Source organism: Helianthus annuus, chromosome 8 (assembly GCF_002127325.2).
Source record: "Helianthus annuus cultivar XRQ/B chromosome 8, HanXRQr2.0-SUNRISE, whole genome shotgun sequence".
NCBI classification, from domain to species: domain Eukaryota; kingdom Viridiplantae; phylum Streptophyta; class Magnoliopsida; order Asterales; family Asteraceae; genus Helianthus; species Helianthus annuus.
In genome coordinates this window covers 7,774,029-7,791,830 of record NC_035440.2, presented here as the reverse complement: position 1 = coordinate 7,791,830, position 17,802 = coordinate 7,774,029, and the positions used below count along the sequence as shown (strand labels likewise).

Below are 17,802 nucleotides of genomic sequence, written 5' to 3'. Positions count from 1 at the left end.
ACTTAAAAATAGTTCAAAATTCAAACAACTATAAGTTTAAAACATAACAAATCAAGTATTTATTCAATACACACATTAGTATCAATATAATACTTAAAAATAGTTCAAAATTTAAACAACGAAGATTAAAACATAGCAATTTAAGTATTTAAATATTCAAACATTAACACATCAGTCATGACATTATGGAATATGTTTTAATGACTTAAAACATGTTTTTTTTGGGCCAGGTTGGAACTAAACAACTTGGGCCATGTATTTAATGGTTAAAAATATTTGTTTGGGCCAGATTTAAACTAAAAAAGAGTGGGCCGACTAGAAACGATTTGGCCGACTTTGGCCGACTTTGGGCCGCCTTGCACCGACTACCGACTAATGGTCCGACTAGCTCAAAATTAATCAGTTAACTCCCGACTAGCGCCTAGGCGCCGATTAATTCTGATTTTTACAACACTGGCTACTGGCGATATTCACCATATCGGGTTACACACGCCTTCCGAACCGGAGAGAACCCTCACCTAGGGCCGAAGCCTGTGAACGCTCGCCCGAAAGCACGACAGTGGGGGAAGGAATTGAACCTGGATCACTTGGAACAACATGTTTCTCCCTTACCACTCCACCATTAGCTCATTGGAAACCATATAACTTTTTACTTTGACACAATGAATATGTGTTTATTATTTAAATAATTGCAATTAGTTTCTAAGAAAAGACCATGCCATATAAACCAGCACAATCTACAAACAATATCTATATATCAATTGCAATTCAATTCAACAAAACAAAACAAATATATGTTCAACAAGAGTATTCACAACATAAAAAAATAGACTTCATGTTCAAACTGTTATTGTTGTGCAACTGCTGATTCAGAAACTAAAGGCTCCATAATTTCAAGAAGTTCATTGCAAAGACCTGTAAAAACAACCGAATCGGTTTCTTTTGGTCTAAACTTGATTAAAGCCGACGGAACCAAATCTTCATCTTCAAGTGTCACAACTCTCTCTCCAAAGTTTGGGATCACGCGTCGTTTAATCACAACTGGATGCAATAATTCAAATTCCAAGCTGGGATCTTTCAGTGACGAACTCACGAACTATAATCAAAAACATACATTTTGAAAAAAAAGATTGTTAAATTGTGGGTGTCTAGTGTTAACGGTAGGCCTGTAAAAGAACCGAACGTCCATGAACTGTTCGTGAACTTGTTCGACGGGAAGTTCGTTTATTTAATAAACAAATGAACATGAACACCCTTTTTGTTCATTTAGTTAAACTAATGAACATGAACACATGTTTTGTTGTTTATTTATGTTCATGAACGTCCGTTTATGTTCGTTTCAATTTAAATACATAAGTACTTACATTTAAATGAACATTAAACATAAAAATAACTTTCTAACTACTTATATAAATATAACTAATTGTTAATTGGGCTTTCTAGTAATAAAAACGGATTTTGCAATAGAATTTATCGTAATCAATCACTAATTCATATAAAAGTTTACTTTATGTTTAGTCAATTATGTTCATTTATGTTTGTTCAGTTATGTTCATTTGTGTTGTTTATTGTTTGAGTAAATTACTTTTTGAGTCCCTGTGTTTTAGTGGTTTTAACCACTTGAGTCCAAAATCAAAAAGTTTAACGCCCTGAGTCCCTAGTCATTTATTTTATAACGTTTTGAGTCCAATTTTGTCATTTTACAACGATTTGAGTCCAAAAATTGGACTCAAAAGGTTAAAATTTGGACTCAAAAAGACTCAAAAAGACTCAAATGGTTAAAGGAAATGCTTATAGGGACTCAGGTCGTTAAACTTTTTGCTTTTGGACTCAACCAGTTAAAACCACTAAAACACAGGGACTCAAAAAGTAATTTACCCTTATTGTTTGTTAAATTATGTTCAAGTTTGTTTTTTTACGTTCGTAAATTGTTTATTTAGATTTTAAAAGAACGAACATAAACGGACAAGAACATACCCATTTTCTTAATAAACGAACATGAACAAAAAAATGTGTTCGACTAAAGTTATGCCTCTGTTCGTGTTCGTTCGGTTCTTTTACAGGCCTAGTTAACGGGACCCGCGTTGGAAATAATCACAAGAGTAAATTAAAGACGAGATCTTTTTTTATAACTAACCTCGTAAAGAGCGGTGGTTGGTTCCCTAGGGTTAAAAAACGCTTGGAGCACCACCCCATCAGGAAATTGTATTCTTATGACGGTCTTTTCGTGTCGTTTTCTTGCGGCTTTTGCTTGTTTTTCCTTGTATGATTTTGGCACTAAAAGTTGAGACTCTGCGAGTTTTTTCCGTCTTGATTCTGCTTCTCTTTTCACTTCATCAATGGAGAGATTATAGAAAGAATCTGGAAGTTGTATCTTTGCAGCTACACTTTCCGATACGGAAAAGAACACCCTCGTCTGTTATCCAATAACGATGAAATTGTAAACTCATGAAGGATGAAGGAAATAAGTTATACAGGTCTATAAATAATACAAACATAAATATATTCCAGTTGTTACAAGGAAATTGTAACTGTTTACCCTTTTGGAATGTCACATAGAAAATGCTACATTTCCATTTTCGGAAAGTTTTTAACGTATGGTTACCTAGTTAACCATAGTAATCTTTACAATATTGATTTGGCTAAACAAAAATACTTATCGTACTAGTGAAGGGTATTTTAATCATTTGACAAATATACTCGACACTATGCTTAAAATTACTTGAATAAGAGTTAAGACTACGTACCTAGAAAACGTCCAAAAATTCAACGGGGGATGGCAAATATATTGACAAATTACTTGGATCGATTTGACCATGGTGAACGCTGACACGCTTAATGAGGAATTTAACTAGTTTCCGAAAAAAAGCCAACCATGACCCCAATTAATGGCAATCAACACTCTCAACAGCAACAGCAACAACAACAACCAAAAAAAAAAAAAACAAATGATACTTAAATACACATAAAACTAGCCACCATTGCAAAGCGTTTACTTTTGAATGAAATTTATTGCAAGACTTTGTTCTTTCTTCTATAAACTTCATATCTCAGTGTATCCATTGGTAAAATAAAATGTAAAAAAAATTACTTATAGCAGATGTCAATGTGGCCCGACTAAAACATACAAAGGTATCTTAATAAGCGCACTGTAGGTTTATTGATAACAGAAAGAAAAGAATGTAGGGTCTATTTGTTTATCCCATATTTCGAGATTATTCATTTTGTAGGATTCATCGTTAGTACTTAAAATCAAGCAAACAAGACCCGTAATCAGATCTTCATCTCCTATCATCATATAAAGAAATGAAAATGGCAGTTTCTGAATGGCATAAAGCAATATAAGAGCTCCTAGCAAAAGAAACACCCTCAACCGCACATACTTTTATGACAACCAATATTTCTATATACTTGATTTATATAGGGTAGGGATCCTGTACATTAATCCAGAAGTGTGAGAAGTGTATTATAACACTATATAACACCATATAAACACCGTATAACAATATGTAACACCATATAACACTATGTAACACTATATGACACTATATAACAATATATAACACTATACATCTATCATAGACATGCTATCAAACAAACTATAGTTTTATATTTGTTATATAGTGTTACATTATATGGTGTTACATATTGTTATACGGTGTTTATATGGTGTTATATAGTGTTATATATAGTATTATAATACACTTCTCACACTTCTGGATTAATGTACAGGATCCTCAATCTGTTATTATAATCACTTTCTCATGAAAATGAAACCCTTTACCATTTAGTTATGCAACAAGTATTTGATACTCAATCACCTATTGATCCACCATCCAAATACCTCAAATTTGTAACTTCATTTTCTCCAAAAGCTACCCATTTGACTCCTAATTTCAATATGTTATCCTCAAAGTACCTAATTACCTATACACTCCCCTAAAAAAAGTCTATATCCCCAGGCAACCCTACATGCTAGTGGTAGTTTACAACTATCATTATTCGCACTTTTGTATGGTTGTTTGCTTTGTCTCTGAGCTATATAACTATCATTATTCGTACCTTTGGAGCCGGGGGTTTTAGTGGAAGTAGCCTCTCTATCCCCTAGGATAGAGGTAAGGTTTGCCCCTATCACCAGGGGCGGAGGTTAATGGAGGCTTGGGGGTGCCCTGACCCCCACCGATATTTCGCTTGTAGTGTAAATTATTAGATTTTTAAGAGTCTGGCCCCCACGGAGTTTTCGTTCAAGCTCCGCCACCCCACGGAGGCAGGGACTGATTCTGTAAATTCTGGAACTTAGTTGCTGAACCAGGGACCTCAGGCGGCCCGCGTAAACATCCCTGAAACCTTATGCGGGCCGCGTGAGCATGTCAGAGTTGCAAAAATCAGTTTCCAGCTGTTGCCAGCCTGTTCCAGCTTGATCCAGCTCTTGCACATGGTACTTTCAATCCTTGGGCATCCCATGGTATACCAAAACAATGGGTAATAGGTGTATGGCTCAGATTCAATCACGGGTTACGAGAAACGATCCTAACGGTTCTTGAAAACCTATAAATACCCCACTAGATTTTGAGTTTCATTCACACCTTGATCTTGAATTCTCTAAGTTGGGGACTTTGCTCCTCATACCTGAGAAATTAAGATCAACCCTCCATGCTTGGGCCCTTTGTAAGTTCCCTTTTCGTGCCTAGTTTAAATCTTTAGCGGTTATAGCCGAAAGGTCAGACGTTTCGATAAACGCTTTGACTTTTAAGCGGCTAAGCCATGGTTCGCAACGAACATGGCTACGTGATTGTAATTAGGTAGGTGTTAAACCCTCAAAAGGGCGCCTCCTAATTACCACGTTTACTTAGTTTAATTGTCGGGTCAACTTAAAGTCAAACGGGTTAGTTTTAAATAAAGTACATAGCTATTAATATAAATGTTATAAAATCAGTTTTCTCACATTAATAACTTGGTAAATATTAGTTGAACATGCCTAAGCATGATTCAACCCGACAATTCTAAGTATAGGCTCGGTTCGGAACCAAAAGTCGCAAAAGTTGACTTTTGCTTTGACTTTCAGTTCTGACCCGATTTAGCTTAGTTTAGTTATGCCTTAGGATTCCGTTAGGACCATATTATAAGTTAGTATAACCCTCCAAGGTTATACAACTTGGTTCCATAGAAATCCTAGTTCATGCATGTTTCCGTTAAATGCCTAAACGTTGACCGTTATGCCTTTTGACCCTAAAACGAGAAATTTGAAAATGTGAGAGGTCAATAATCCTTATTACTGATTTATAAACTTATCCTTAAAATTTGACATCAGTTTGAAGTCTAGATTAGGAGTTATGCTCATTAGCGTAAATGAAAAGCTTTTTATTAATTAAACGACATAATTAGTATATAGCCTATCTAAACCCAAATTTTAATACCAAACTTTTTACCCACTGATATAAAATAATATTTTGGGATTTTTGAAGATTTTTATTTATTTTTAGACTGAGCATAACATAGAGTTCTAAGCTTGATCCGGTAATTGCCAGCTTTGCCCTTTTGGACTATAAAATGAGTTTTACAAATCCTTTTGACCCCGAACCTTTTTCTACTGATCTAATATACTAAATAAAGTATTTTGAGCCTTCTAGAATTTTAAAAATATCAGCTTTCTATATAAAACCCGGAAATGGCTCCAAATCGCCTTTTTAAGCATTTTTATCGCATAAGTATGTGTTAGAACCTTTTTAAGCTTATGGGGTTGAAACCTACTGATGTATTCAGTAAAATTTTATATTTAAACAAGTAGGAGAATATCTTAAGATCAGAATTCCAGTTTTGACCTTTTAGGCATATGTGAAATTACCGAAACGCCCCTACGGTGTCTAGAATGGCTAAGATTGATAAATTTCACATAGGACTTATACCCTACTGTTATAACTTAATAAAATGAGTAGGTTTACTGATTTATTCAGATCTGTAACTCAGAATATCATTTAAACATTTTTACACCCTTTAAAATGACCAAAATGCCCTTATGAGGCATAATTTGGGTTTAAAACCATTTGGGGCATAATGGAAGGTATCTTACTGATATCACAACATTTTTAAGGCATATTAACTTAGGAAACTTGTATATAACTCTTATGGTTACTTGTTACGCGCTATACGCATTCGGATCGGCTTATGTAACTAGTTTACTCATTTTAGCCGAAACGGGTCAAACCATATCATTTCTGTCTCAAAATCCAGAATGTGATTAAGTTACCCGTATTAGACAAGTACAAAAGCTTGTCGGGTCAAAACCACATTCTAAACCGGTCTTCGCTTTATCATGCGTTTGACTCGTATCCTCGTTCTGATCAAAAGCCCTAAAACATCAGTTTGTAATTCGGAAAAAAACTTAACTCCGTTAAACTATTTTAACGGCAGAGTATTTTACAAAAAAAAAAAAAAAAATTGACCAGTTCGGATTATTATCGGCCAATAACTGACTTGAGATTATTATCAGCCAAATTGAGTTAGGTGGGATTATTTATTTCCAATTCACCATTATTTTACAATAAAGACCTTTAGTTTAGTCATAATTTTGTTTCTGTTTTTCCTTGTGTATTTTTGCATTATCAGTTAGGAACTTAGCTGTTACCTATAGACTTGCTGACCTTGTATTCATTAATCATAGACATTAGATAGCACCCGTATAGATTCTACAAAGAACTTTGACTTATTAAAAGTCAAAAACAGGTTGTCGAGCTTACTTATAATATTCCCTAAATTTATCCTATAAAAAGCCAACCATGACCCCAATTAATGGCTATCAACACTCTCAACAGAAAAAAAAAAAAAAAAAAAAAAAAAAAAAAAAAAAACAAATGATATCTAAATACACATAAATCTAGCCACCATTGCAAAGCGTTTACTTTTGAATGGAAGTTATTGTAAGACTTTGTTCTTTTTTCTATAAACTTCATATCTCAGTGTCATGGTTTTAAGAAACGCTTGAGGCGTGCGCCTCAAGGCGCGCCTTGAGACGAAACGGCCAAAAAACCTGAGGCGCGCCTCATGGGGTTTTTACTGCTATGTGCCTCAGAGGGCTGAGGCACTAAGAAAGGCTGCGCCTCAGGTGCGCCTCATGGGATTTTCATAGTTGTTTTTGATGTTTTTGACTTTTTGTGTTAATTTCAAGCATAGTTGTCGATAGCGACCATAGCGGTCGCCGTAGCGCGCTTTATGGCGATGCGACTATGTGTCGCTATGTTGGTTATGGCGATGAATAGCGAGCTTAGCGACAGTTTGGGTTTTTTTTTTTTTTTTTTGATGTTAATATCAATTAGATATAGCTATAAAATAGCGGGATTTATAGGTTTTTGTTAAATATACATGTAAAATATCATATATACAAGGGTATTTTGATAATACATATAAAAATTTTCAAAATTCATTTTCTAGTGTAATCGCTATTTATAAAATAGCCATCGCTATTCGTTACGTAGCCTATAGGTGCCTTGTCGCTATTTGTCGCTATTCGCCATCGACAACTATGATTTCAAGCATTTCATGTCTTTTTTATGTATGTTTTTGATGATTTTGATGAATCTGATGATGAAATTAGTTAGTATTATTATTTTTATAATATATATAATTTTTATATTTATTTATTAATACCGCCTCGGCCTTACGCCTCGTTTCGCCTCGAGGCTTACGCCTCGTGAGGCGAGGGGAAAACGCCTCGAAACTCGTTTCCGTTCTTTTAAACCTTGCTCAGTGTATCATCCATTGCTAAAATAAAATGTAAACAAAAAAATCACTTATAGCAAATGTCAATGTGGCCAACTAAAACATACAAAGGTATCTTAATAAGCGCGCTGTAGGTTTACTGATAACGAAAAGATCAAACTATTGACCATTAAAAGACAAATTCAGACGAAAAGAAAAGAATGTAGGGTCTATTTGTTTATCCCACATTTCGAGATTCTTCATTTTATAGGATCCATCGTTAGTACTTAAAATCAAGCAAACAAGACCCGTAATCAGATCTTCATCTCCTGTCATTATATAAAGAGATGAAAATGGCAGTTTCTGAATGGCATAAAGCAATATAAGAGCTCCTAGCAAAAGAAACACCCTCAACCGCGCATACTTTTATGACAACCAATATTTCTATCTACTTGATTTGTTATCATAATCACGCCCTGCTTGTGGTATGCGCATATAATGTATATATGTGTGGCCCTTGGGGGGCAAAAGTGAAAGTGCACTAATTTTAACGTTATTTTACTAATTTCGTGAAAATAACGTTAAAAAGCGAGGGATGGTTAATCATGCATCATGTGGAGGTTAATGGAGGTCCGGGGGTGCCCTGATCCCCACCAATATTTCGATTGTAGAGTAAATTATTAGATTTTTAAGAGTCTGGCCCCCACAGAGTTTTCGTTCAAGCTCCGCCACTGCCTATCACACCCTACCAATAGCTCTGCTATGAACGCGATCATACTGGGTACGTTTGTTTGTTTGTTATATCAAAACTTGTCTAATTAGCCTTAAAACTTAAAACACAAAGCAATCCTATTAAGAGCATTCATAACACAAAAAATAAAATACCGAAAAGCGTTTACCTGTCTCTCAACTTTCTTAACCTCCACCGGTTCAACCACCTTATCCTTCGCGGTTATAGGAGACACATTTTCAATCTTCGGTGGTTCCAACAAGTTAACCGCTTGCTTAATCATCTTAATCTTCTCACTACTCGCATCCTCCATCACCGCCCACATCTCCCCATTCTCCTCTTTCAACTCAAACCCAACACATTCCAACAAATCCAAACCACCCGCCACATCCGCAATCGCCTCTTTAATCTTCGGGTTCCCCAACCGAATCTTTCTAAACTTCACATTCTCCGGCTCCTTAACTACATTCTTCAACAACTTAAGCGCAATCTCAACCGACCCATCCGACGGTTTCGCAGAAACATACGCACCAACACAAGCCTCTAACTCACTCTTTACCTCCAAACTTTCATATGCATCATCACTTCTTGATTGTGATTGCAATTCATTATTAGACAAACAACTCTCAACATGATCAGACACCTCTTGTTCAGACCCGAACACCCGACTACACACCGGACACTCAAACACCTTCAAATCATACCCATTTTTATTCCTCTTACCAGTTGTGATCAATGCATCATATGGGTCAAACCCATTCGTTGACTTTTCAGGTTTTTCGAAAGTTTCAATCTTTTTAGGCAAAACATTGGAAGTTGACGAATCGGGTCGAGAAGAAGGGGAAGAAATGGGTTTTGGGTCGGGTTTTGAAACGGGTTTCGGGTCGGGTAAACGGGTCGTGGGTCGATTAGGGTTTGAATTGATCTGATTAGAAGGAATTGAAGAGGAAGATGAGCCCAAAACCCTACCCTGTCCTTTGAATTTACTGGAAGATGAAGAAGTGTTGAACTTTTTCATGAATCCTTTCATTTTACCCTTCATGTCGTCCATTTTATCGATACCCAGATGGAAAAGCAGCTGAATTTGTGAAATTGGTGAACAGAATGGGGTGAATTTGATCGGAAAGTGATGAATTGAAAGGGGATTTTGAAAGAAAATAGGTGGATTTGATTGGTATTATATGGAAAAGTGATGAAGTTGTGGAGTGGTTACCGATGACGCGTTTGGGTTCGTTTGTGTGTTGAAACTTGAAAGTAACGATGGTTAAACTTTAATGGTGATCATATCCAACTTTGTCTTGTGGCTTACGTTAAACAATTATATACAAAATATATTAATTAATTAATTATTAAAAAATATTGCATCAAATGCGTTATTAACAAAACTAGTTTGGTAATGCTTCCATTGGGTTTTTACAGCATATGTTGGCCTTGTTCTATCTATCATAGAATCTTACCGTTCAAAAAAAAAAAAAAAAACAAAACTAGTTTTATGACCAATGAGCGAGCGCTAGCGAATAAAATTTACATCAAGTCAACCCGTTAAAACAAAAATCTACCAAGGGGAAAATCATAATTTTGAGTGGGGGTAAAATCGTAATTTGCTAAAAGCTACAACGATGACAAGACGGTAATTTTGAACTGAGGGTAAATCGTAATTTGTCCAAAGCTACAACGATGGCAATACTGTAATTTTGAACTGGAGGCAAAATCGTAGTTTTTATCTGTGGGTAAAATCGTAATTCTGAATTGGTGATAAAATCGTAATTTGTTCGGGCCAATAGGGAAGTGTCAGGCAATAGGCAATTGACTGGTACTATTCCCCCCTCATGCTCTTTAACATTCGATGCCATATTTGAGTATTGCAAAAGTCATACAAGATCGACAAAAACTTTGTTAGTTGTGTCCTAAACTCAATAACTCATAAGTATGTACAATCCATTGAAAAAATTTCCTTTGAGTCTTGAGTTTGAGAACTCGTTAGTAAACATACGAAAGATACAAAAATTTTAGATATTTATCGTAAAAAAGTTCATGTTAGATAAGATAGCGTAAAGATAGCATATGCCTCGAGGCTCAACTTGTCAAAAAGTAAATTGCTTGACTAGTGACCCGCTAGCCCTTATCGTAAAAAAGTTCATATTAGATAAGATAGCGTAAAGACAGTATATGCCTCAGGCTCAACTTGTCAAAAAGTGCCTTATTAATCAGTTATTTATATAGCTACTAACATAGATAATTAGAAAAGAAATTTAATATAATTCTAATTCCTAATTATCATTTTTTTTTAATGTTTTATTAAAAACAACAATATTCATTCCACACGAAAAAGGACAATTATAAAGCAATGACAGGTAGTCGGGCAACAAGTTGCGCCGTCACCCCCTTTTGAATAGAAAAACCAATTCTACTAAATACAATGGCAAAAAGAATTGTTGTTTTTACTAGTAAAATCATGAAACTAATTTCCGTCCTCTTGAGGCTTGAGCTATTGAGCTTGTTGGAGACAACTCATTTTCTTGAAGCCCATTAGCCCTGATATATAGTAACGAATCAACGATAGATTATAAGAAAGCAATTTAGCCCATTTGTTCGAAAACAGGTGGGAAGACACGGGTTATCATGTCATGTTGACTTTTTCAGGGCCTTTTGGGCTTCAAGACTTAACTCGGTCATCGGTGCATCAAAAACCCGAACCGGTTATTCCCAATCGAATAAAACCTGATACCCGGTTATACGCATACCTGAGGATACCTGGTTATTCCTATATACAAAGCCGTGTATTCTTATACATGAACCGGGTTTTCCAATACTTGTATAGGGTATTACAATACCTGAAAATAGAGTATTTTTATAACTCGGTATAGAAAACCTGAGGGTACACCAGGTATGGTTTTCCTAGCCAATGCCAAAACCCGAACCCGACCCAAGTTATTGCCAATACCCAAAAAACCTGTACCCAAGTATATACCCGAATCTGAATATTCAAAAATCCCGGTTATGTGCACCTCTAGCTAAGATATGGAATAAAAGGCTATTATAGTTAAATGGATATTTTTTTAAAGAAAAAGAATGAAACTTTATAAAGAAACCTCTAACAAGTTGCTAGAAGACACAATTACAATCATCGGGTTCGTCCCTAAGATCTGGGGAAATTCGAGGTCTCTGTGTGAGTAGAAAAAATGGGCCTCTAAACATTAACTTGTAGAAAAATTATTGTTCTAGTGCATTCATAAGCCGGAAAGAAAAAGAAAAAAAAAGAGAGAACACATCAGGTGAACCCGCAACCAAAATATGATCAGCAATATTGCGTCAAACACAAGGGCGATGCTTTGAAGGGGTTGGGAGGGGCGCCCGACCCCCCGAACTTTTCGGCCAGTAGTGTTATATATGTAGTTTTCGTATAGAAATTTTTGGGTATATATGTTTTCGACCCCCGAACTTTTCGGCGAGTAGTGTTATATATGTATTTTCGTATAGAAATTTTTGGGTATATATGTTTTCGACCCCCCGGTTCTATAGAATTTTTTTGGGTATATACGTTTTCGACCCCCCACCCCCCTAAAAAAATTTCAAGCTTCGCTACTGGTCAAACACCTTTTGTTTCGAAGGGAGCTGGGCAGATGATTGGGAATATATGGTACATCCGTGACCAAGCTAATACTTGAACAGATCACAGGAAACGAATATGTGATCTGCAGCTTATGTTGCAGCATCAAAATTGATGCATATGATAGAAATTAAGCTTCCATGGAAAGTATTCAATAGTTAATGGACACTTTGTAAATAATAAAATGCAAATTATATTGGATCAAAAAAATTTTCTTTTTACATCAATCAATCTTCAACAAATATACATCGAGATCCAAACCTTAACCAAACATAAAATTTCGAAAAACTAAACAAGCACTTCAAAACTTGCATACTTTCTTGATTTGTTTGGCCACTTCCGCCATAGAAGCTCGTCTACGAGGAACCTGAGAAGCACAACGAATGCCAAGATGCAACAATCTAGTAATCTTATCCGAGTTGTCATTAGTCATTACCATATGCATATCAAACACATCGTTCTTCCACCTAGATTCTTCGACTGACTGAACCCACGTAGGAAGATCAATCCCTTCCTCATTCAACAAAACCGTAGGATCCTTACCCGTCAAAATTTCAAGGATCAGTATCCCAAAACTATACACATCCGCCTCTTTAGATGTTATACGCGTGTCAATCAACTCAGGAGCGCGGTATCCGGATAAGCTTGGAGTCGAAGATGACACAACTTGGATCAATCCGGATTCCGATAAGTATGCTTGATACCCAAGGCTAAGAAGAATGTTGTTTGATTTGATATTACCATGAGAAAGATTGTGTGAATGAAGATGTTCAAGCCCACAAGCTACTTCAAATGCAATTTTACTCCTAATCTCCCATGTCAATTGTGATCTTTCCTCCATATTTCCTATAATAGTTAAAAAAAAAGAACACTTAATCAACAATCTTGAATTTTTTTTTTAACGACCAACAGAATCAATCCCGAGCACTCTCGGGGCATCCACTGGACAAATAGAGTACTCCGAGAGTAATCCGAGTGCACCACCAATTCATGGGAAAACCCAGTAACCCACCCGTCCGTAGGCACGACGGTGAAATTACCAGTAAAACTCGTATGGCTCAAGGATCCAACTCAGGTTTCCCTGGGTCTCCTATTATTGTCCACCAGTGCCTCACTCTGCACCAAGTGAGAGTCGAACCTGCATTTCTCTTGAGAAATGCAAGCCTTCCACCACTTGATCTAGAGATACTTGAAAATGCCCATAAAAATGAAGAAAAAGATGCAAATATGCAATGAAACATACCATGCAAGATTGAAGACAAGCTCCCCATAGGAATGAAGTCAAAAACAATAAGCTTTTCTTCTTTCCCATAATAATACCCTTTAATAGGCAACAAATTGTCATGATCCAACTCACCAATACTCACAATCCTCTTAGTAAACTCCCTTTTAGAAACACACACATTCTTAAGCCTCTTAACTATCACCTCACCACCATGATCCAAATAAGCCTTATAAGTTGTCCCCACAATCCCCTTACCTAAAACCTCAGCTGATGCCCTTAACAAATCATCCAACAAGAACCCCCCTTCCCTAAAAAATGACAACTCCTCATTACTATCCGGGTGACCCGAATGCCCTTCTTCCGACCCGGTATTCTCACTAGCCATAATATGATCCGGACTCCGGAAATTCAACTCCGGCGGCTTCTCCGGTGAAGCCGGAATAGGCGTCGCCGCGTCTTGAACCGCTTGTCTCGAGTTTTTTGAATTCATATACTTTCTACATAGGAAAAAGATGATTCCCACTATCAAAACCGACCCGATAACCGACCCGACTACTATTCCGGCGATCGCTCCGCCGGAAAGTTTACTACTTCCATTTTCACAAGGATTTAAAGGGGACCCACATAAACTGTTGCCGGAGAATGAAGCTGCCGGAAAACTGGATAAACTTTCCGGGATTGTTCCGTTTAATCGGTTCATAGAAACATTAAACTGAGTGAAAGAATTGTTTAATTCAGGAAGTTGACCGGTGAACTGGTTGTTTTCCAAGAAAAGATGTGTCAAACTTGTTAAATTACTAAAATCCGGTGAGATTTCCCCGGAAAAACCGTTGACGGAGATGTCTAAATTGTTTATATTAGACAACCGAAACAGAGCCGCCGGTAACGCGCCGGAAAACTGATTGTTTTGTAAATTTAGTTGCCGGAGATCAGAGCATGAATCGATGTCTGCCGGAATTGAACCGGAGAGTCGGTTTTTACGGAGACTGAGTATCTGAAGTGCGGTTAAGTTTCCGATGGTGTTCACCGGAATTTCTCCGGCGAGTCCGTCGCCGGGGAGTCGGAGCTCCGTGACACGGTTGGTGACGTTGTTGCAGGTGACTCCGGTCCAGTTGCACGGTGATGGATCGGAAACATTCCACTGGCGTGTGTTTCCGGCGACGGCGGAACTGAGTCGTAACAGGGCGGCTCTGTCGGCGGCGATGTCGGATGATACGACGTCGTGTTGTAAACAGATGAAACAGAAACATAAACAGAAATAGAATAAGATTGGTGGTGGAAGGTTTATGGGTGCCATTATTGTGTGAAGTTTTAAGGGGTTTTTGTGATTTATAAGATCTGAATAGAATTTTTGGGAGAATTAATGATGGTGGTGTTTTTTTTTTTTTTTAGTTGGTGGTTGTTTGGTTTTTTGTACTCCGTAGAATGGACGCTGCATGGTTTATGGGTTGACGGTTGACTTGAGGGTTGATTATTTCTTTCTTTGTGTTTGAAATAGGAGACGTTCAAGCAGCCGTATTTAGGAAAGTGAATCTTTAACGAATTATTCAAATCAAGTTTTCATTACTATTGATTTGTTAACAATAAACAATGGTTTTGAATGGCATTTAACTATTTATAACGCTTTAACTTAACTTTTTATTCGTTGTATAATTTTAGCTAGGGTGTTTATAGAAACTAGTCTAACCATTTAAACCGAAGTAAATTGACCGGTTTCTACCATTTAAGACTGTGGGGTGTGAGCGTGGATTGGGCCGGCAGTTTGGGTTCAACGTCGGCTGCTCCACCCCGGCAAGCGTTGGGCATGGCGTTGCCCCTTTGGCGTCGGGATTGAGCCTGGCGTGGGGCGGGAGGCTGGGTGACATGGTTGGCTGGTTTGATCTAGCTGTTGGGGGTAGTCGTTGCCAAACAAAAAATAAATAAATAAATAAAAATAGAATCCACATGGCTGGCCACGCCACACCACACCCCTAGTTTTTGAGTATTACCGTGTGGATCCCACATTCGCCACATGTCGAGCAATGCCCCCAGTCCAAACCCCTCACACCCCAAAGTCTAAGGCATTCGCCACTCCCATCTAACCGCCGAATTTTCCCAACCTGCTCTAAGTAGGGTTCGCATAAACAACTTGGCTTTGGAACCCTAGTCGGCGTCACCACAGTCACGACGCTAGCGCCTCTTTCACAAAAGTCACGCCGCTCCACAACAACAACAATTGTGTTACGCAGAGTTTCGTGCGCAAGATACGCATTCATGCAAAAGTTACAATTGCGCACAATCGCACGAAGTTAGCATGCGAAAGTTGTACCTAACGGTAAGATGCTATCGTGCCAAAGTTGCACGCGAAAGTCAACAATTTTGCGTGAAGATTGCAGGCGGAACATGTCACTCAAGACGACTGGAACCTAGAGCAGAAACAACATGCCTTCATCCATCGTCAGGGTTTAGTCGACTACTCACCGTAGGCCGTTGGATCTCATTGAAAAACAAAAACTAATTTTCTTTACGTTTCAAGGTACAACTTACGATCACTCCCACGCTTAACTTGCGGGGGAATACTAGACTCGCCATTATATAGATTAAAGACACTGCATTAGAGTAGAGAATACTAAAGTGTAAGATTTTCCATTATACACATTAAAAGATATACGTACATCCAGGGGCGAAGTATAGAAGGGGCGGGGAGGGGCGCCCGACCCCCTGAACTTTTCGCTCAGTAGTGTTATATATGTACTTTTCGTATAGAAATTTTTTGGTATATACGTTGCCCCCCCCCCTTCTCGGGTCAAGCTTCGTCACTGCGTAAATCAATCGTACATATATGTTCAATACACACAAAATGCCCTCCAAAGGTCGTTGATCTTACCCTAATACTAACACACGAATTATTGATATATGTTACAACTTTATTAGGTACACTTAGTTATAAGATTCCAATCTTTCTTTTCTTTTACACCAACTTAAATTAAAAGTATATAGCATGATAATGTTGAAAAGCAATTCCAAATGAAAATAAAATATTTATTAACTACCAGAAATGTCTATAACTTCTTGGAATGAATCATTGACATATAAGTCCAAAGTCTCTGGAATGATTGTTTTATGGGAGTTTTATTTACAGTTCAAAATATTATTTAAAATTATAGTGCATGGTCTCCGAGACCTCTGATCAGTTCCTTGAGATCACTTATCACAAATTAGATTTGAAGCCAAGCTTAGACTTTGAGTTTATGTACCGAATTTTATTACGTACACAACTTCAAACAAGTCTATTATTTAAAAAAATATTAAATTTTATTTAATTTAACGGACATATTTAATAATTTTTTTATATATTTGTCCTAAAAAGTAATTAACTAATATAGGAGTAAGTTTAATAAAAAGTTTATTTTGCTTAAGTAAGATGAGAAAGAATATTGACCCTTCATTTTTCAAATAAATTATTAAGATGAAAATGTAGGAAAAAAAAAGAATGGTTAAGATGAAAATATAGGAAAAAAAAAAAAGAGATGTGAGGACATCTTTGAAAAATCCTATTTATTAATTTTCTCTCTCCATATGCAATACACATGCATATTTTACCCTCATTTTTTTAACATTCATAACTTTTTTATACGACATTTTTTTTCATAAAAAATCCACCAAAAAATCAACCGTCTTTTTATCTTTAATTTAAGAATCATATTGCTATATAAAATATGACAACTAAAAAAACCAAAAAATGTGTTGTTTGTATAGCATTTTTTGTGCTGAATTTTTGTACTATATTTTTGTGCTAGATTTTTTTGTCTGAATTTTTTTGAGCTGAATTTTTGTGTGCTATATATTTTGTATTAAATTTTTTGTTATATTTTTGAGAAAACAAAAGGCTGTCACTTGTTATCTTCACATTCCTACTCATAAGGACCACATGCACTCCTTATAAGTGGGGTGGAGGTGGTCATCACTTATCACTCACTCATCACTCACAACATCCAATCAAGTTCCGCCATGTCAACCATTTTTTCATCACTCACAACCTTTTTTATTGGCATTGGTCATCACTCACAACACCCAACAATAAACCCTTACACTCCCTCACATCCATTTATCACTCATAGCCCATCACGCGCGAAAAAGATCACAGACACATCTCCATCACTCGTTAAGTTTGTTGGTGGCGGTGGGAAGTTGTTGAGTTCCACGCGTGGAACATGCTCATCACGGGAGAAAAATCTCCCACCCCGCCTCCCCTAAGTAGGAAGAATGACATTTTGGTCCTTATAAGTAGGAGTGTGAAGATGACATGTGTTACCCCTTTTGTTTTCTTAAAAATACAACTAAAAAAATTTAGTACAAAAAAATGTAGCACAAAAAATTTAGCAAAAAAATTTCAAGACAAAAAAACTTAGCATAAAAAATTTATCACAAAAATTTAGTACAAAAATCTCGCACAAAAATGCTATACAACATAGAAATACAACACATTTTTTTTTGTGTTTTTTTAGTTGTCATATTTTATAGGATTATTGGATTTTATCACCCCCAACTATTTGCTATTGG

The 17,802-nt window shown here is 36.7% G+C and overlaps 2 protein-coding genes across 2 annotated transcripts; both read right to left on the bottom strand.

The window, feature by feature from the left end:
- Positions 1–699: 699 nt before the first annotated feature.
- On the bottom strand, positions 700–9,692 carry LOC110871948 (plant UBX domain-containing protein 2). The gene is made up of 3 exons (XM_022120718.1): positions 8,595–9,692; positions 2,138–2,416; positions 700–1,096 (listed from the first exon to the last, which is right to left on the bottom strand). Exons 1-3 carry the CDS (start codon positions 9,474–9,476, stop codon positions 848–850), a joined length of 1,410 nt encoding a protein of 469 aa, XP_021976410.1. The 5' UTR covers positions 9,477–9,692; the 3' UTR covers positions 700–847.
- Positions 9,693–12,212: 2,520 nt separating this feature from the next.
- LOC110871949 (probable inactive receptor kinase At1g48480) lies at positions 12,213–14,749 on the bottom strand. Its single transcript, XM_022120719.2, has 2 exons — positions 13,279–14,749; positions 12,213–12,881 (listed from the first exon to the last, which is right to left on the bottom strand). Exons 1-2 carry the CDS (start codon positions 14,555–14,557, stop codon positions 12,337–12,339), a joined length of 1,824 nt encoding a protein of 607 aa, XP_021976411.1. The 5' UTR covers positions 14,558–14,749; the 3' UTR covers positions 12,213–12,336.
- Positions 14,750–17,802: the final 3,053 nt, after the last annotated feature.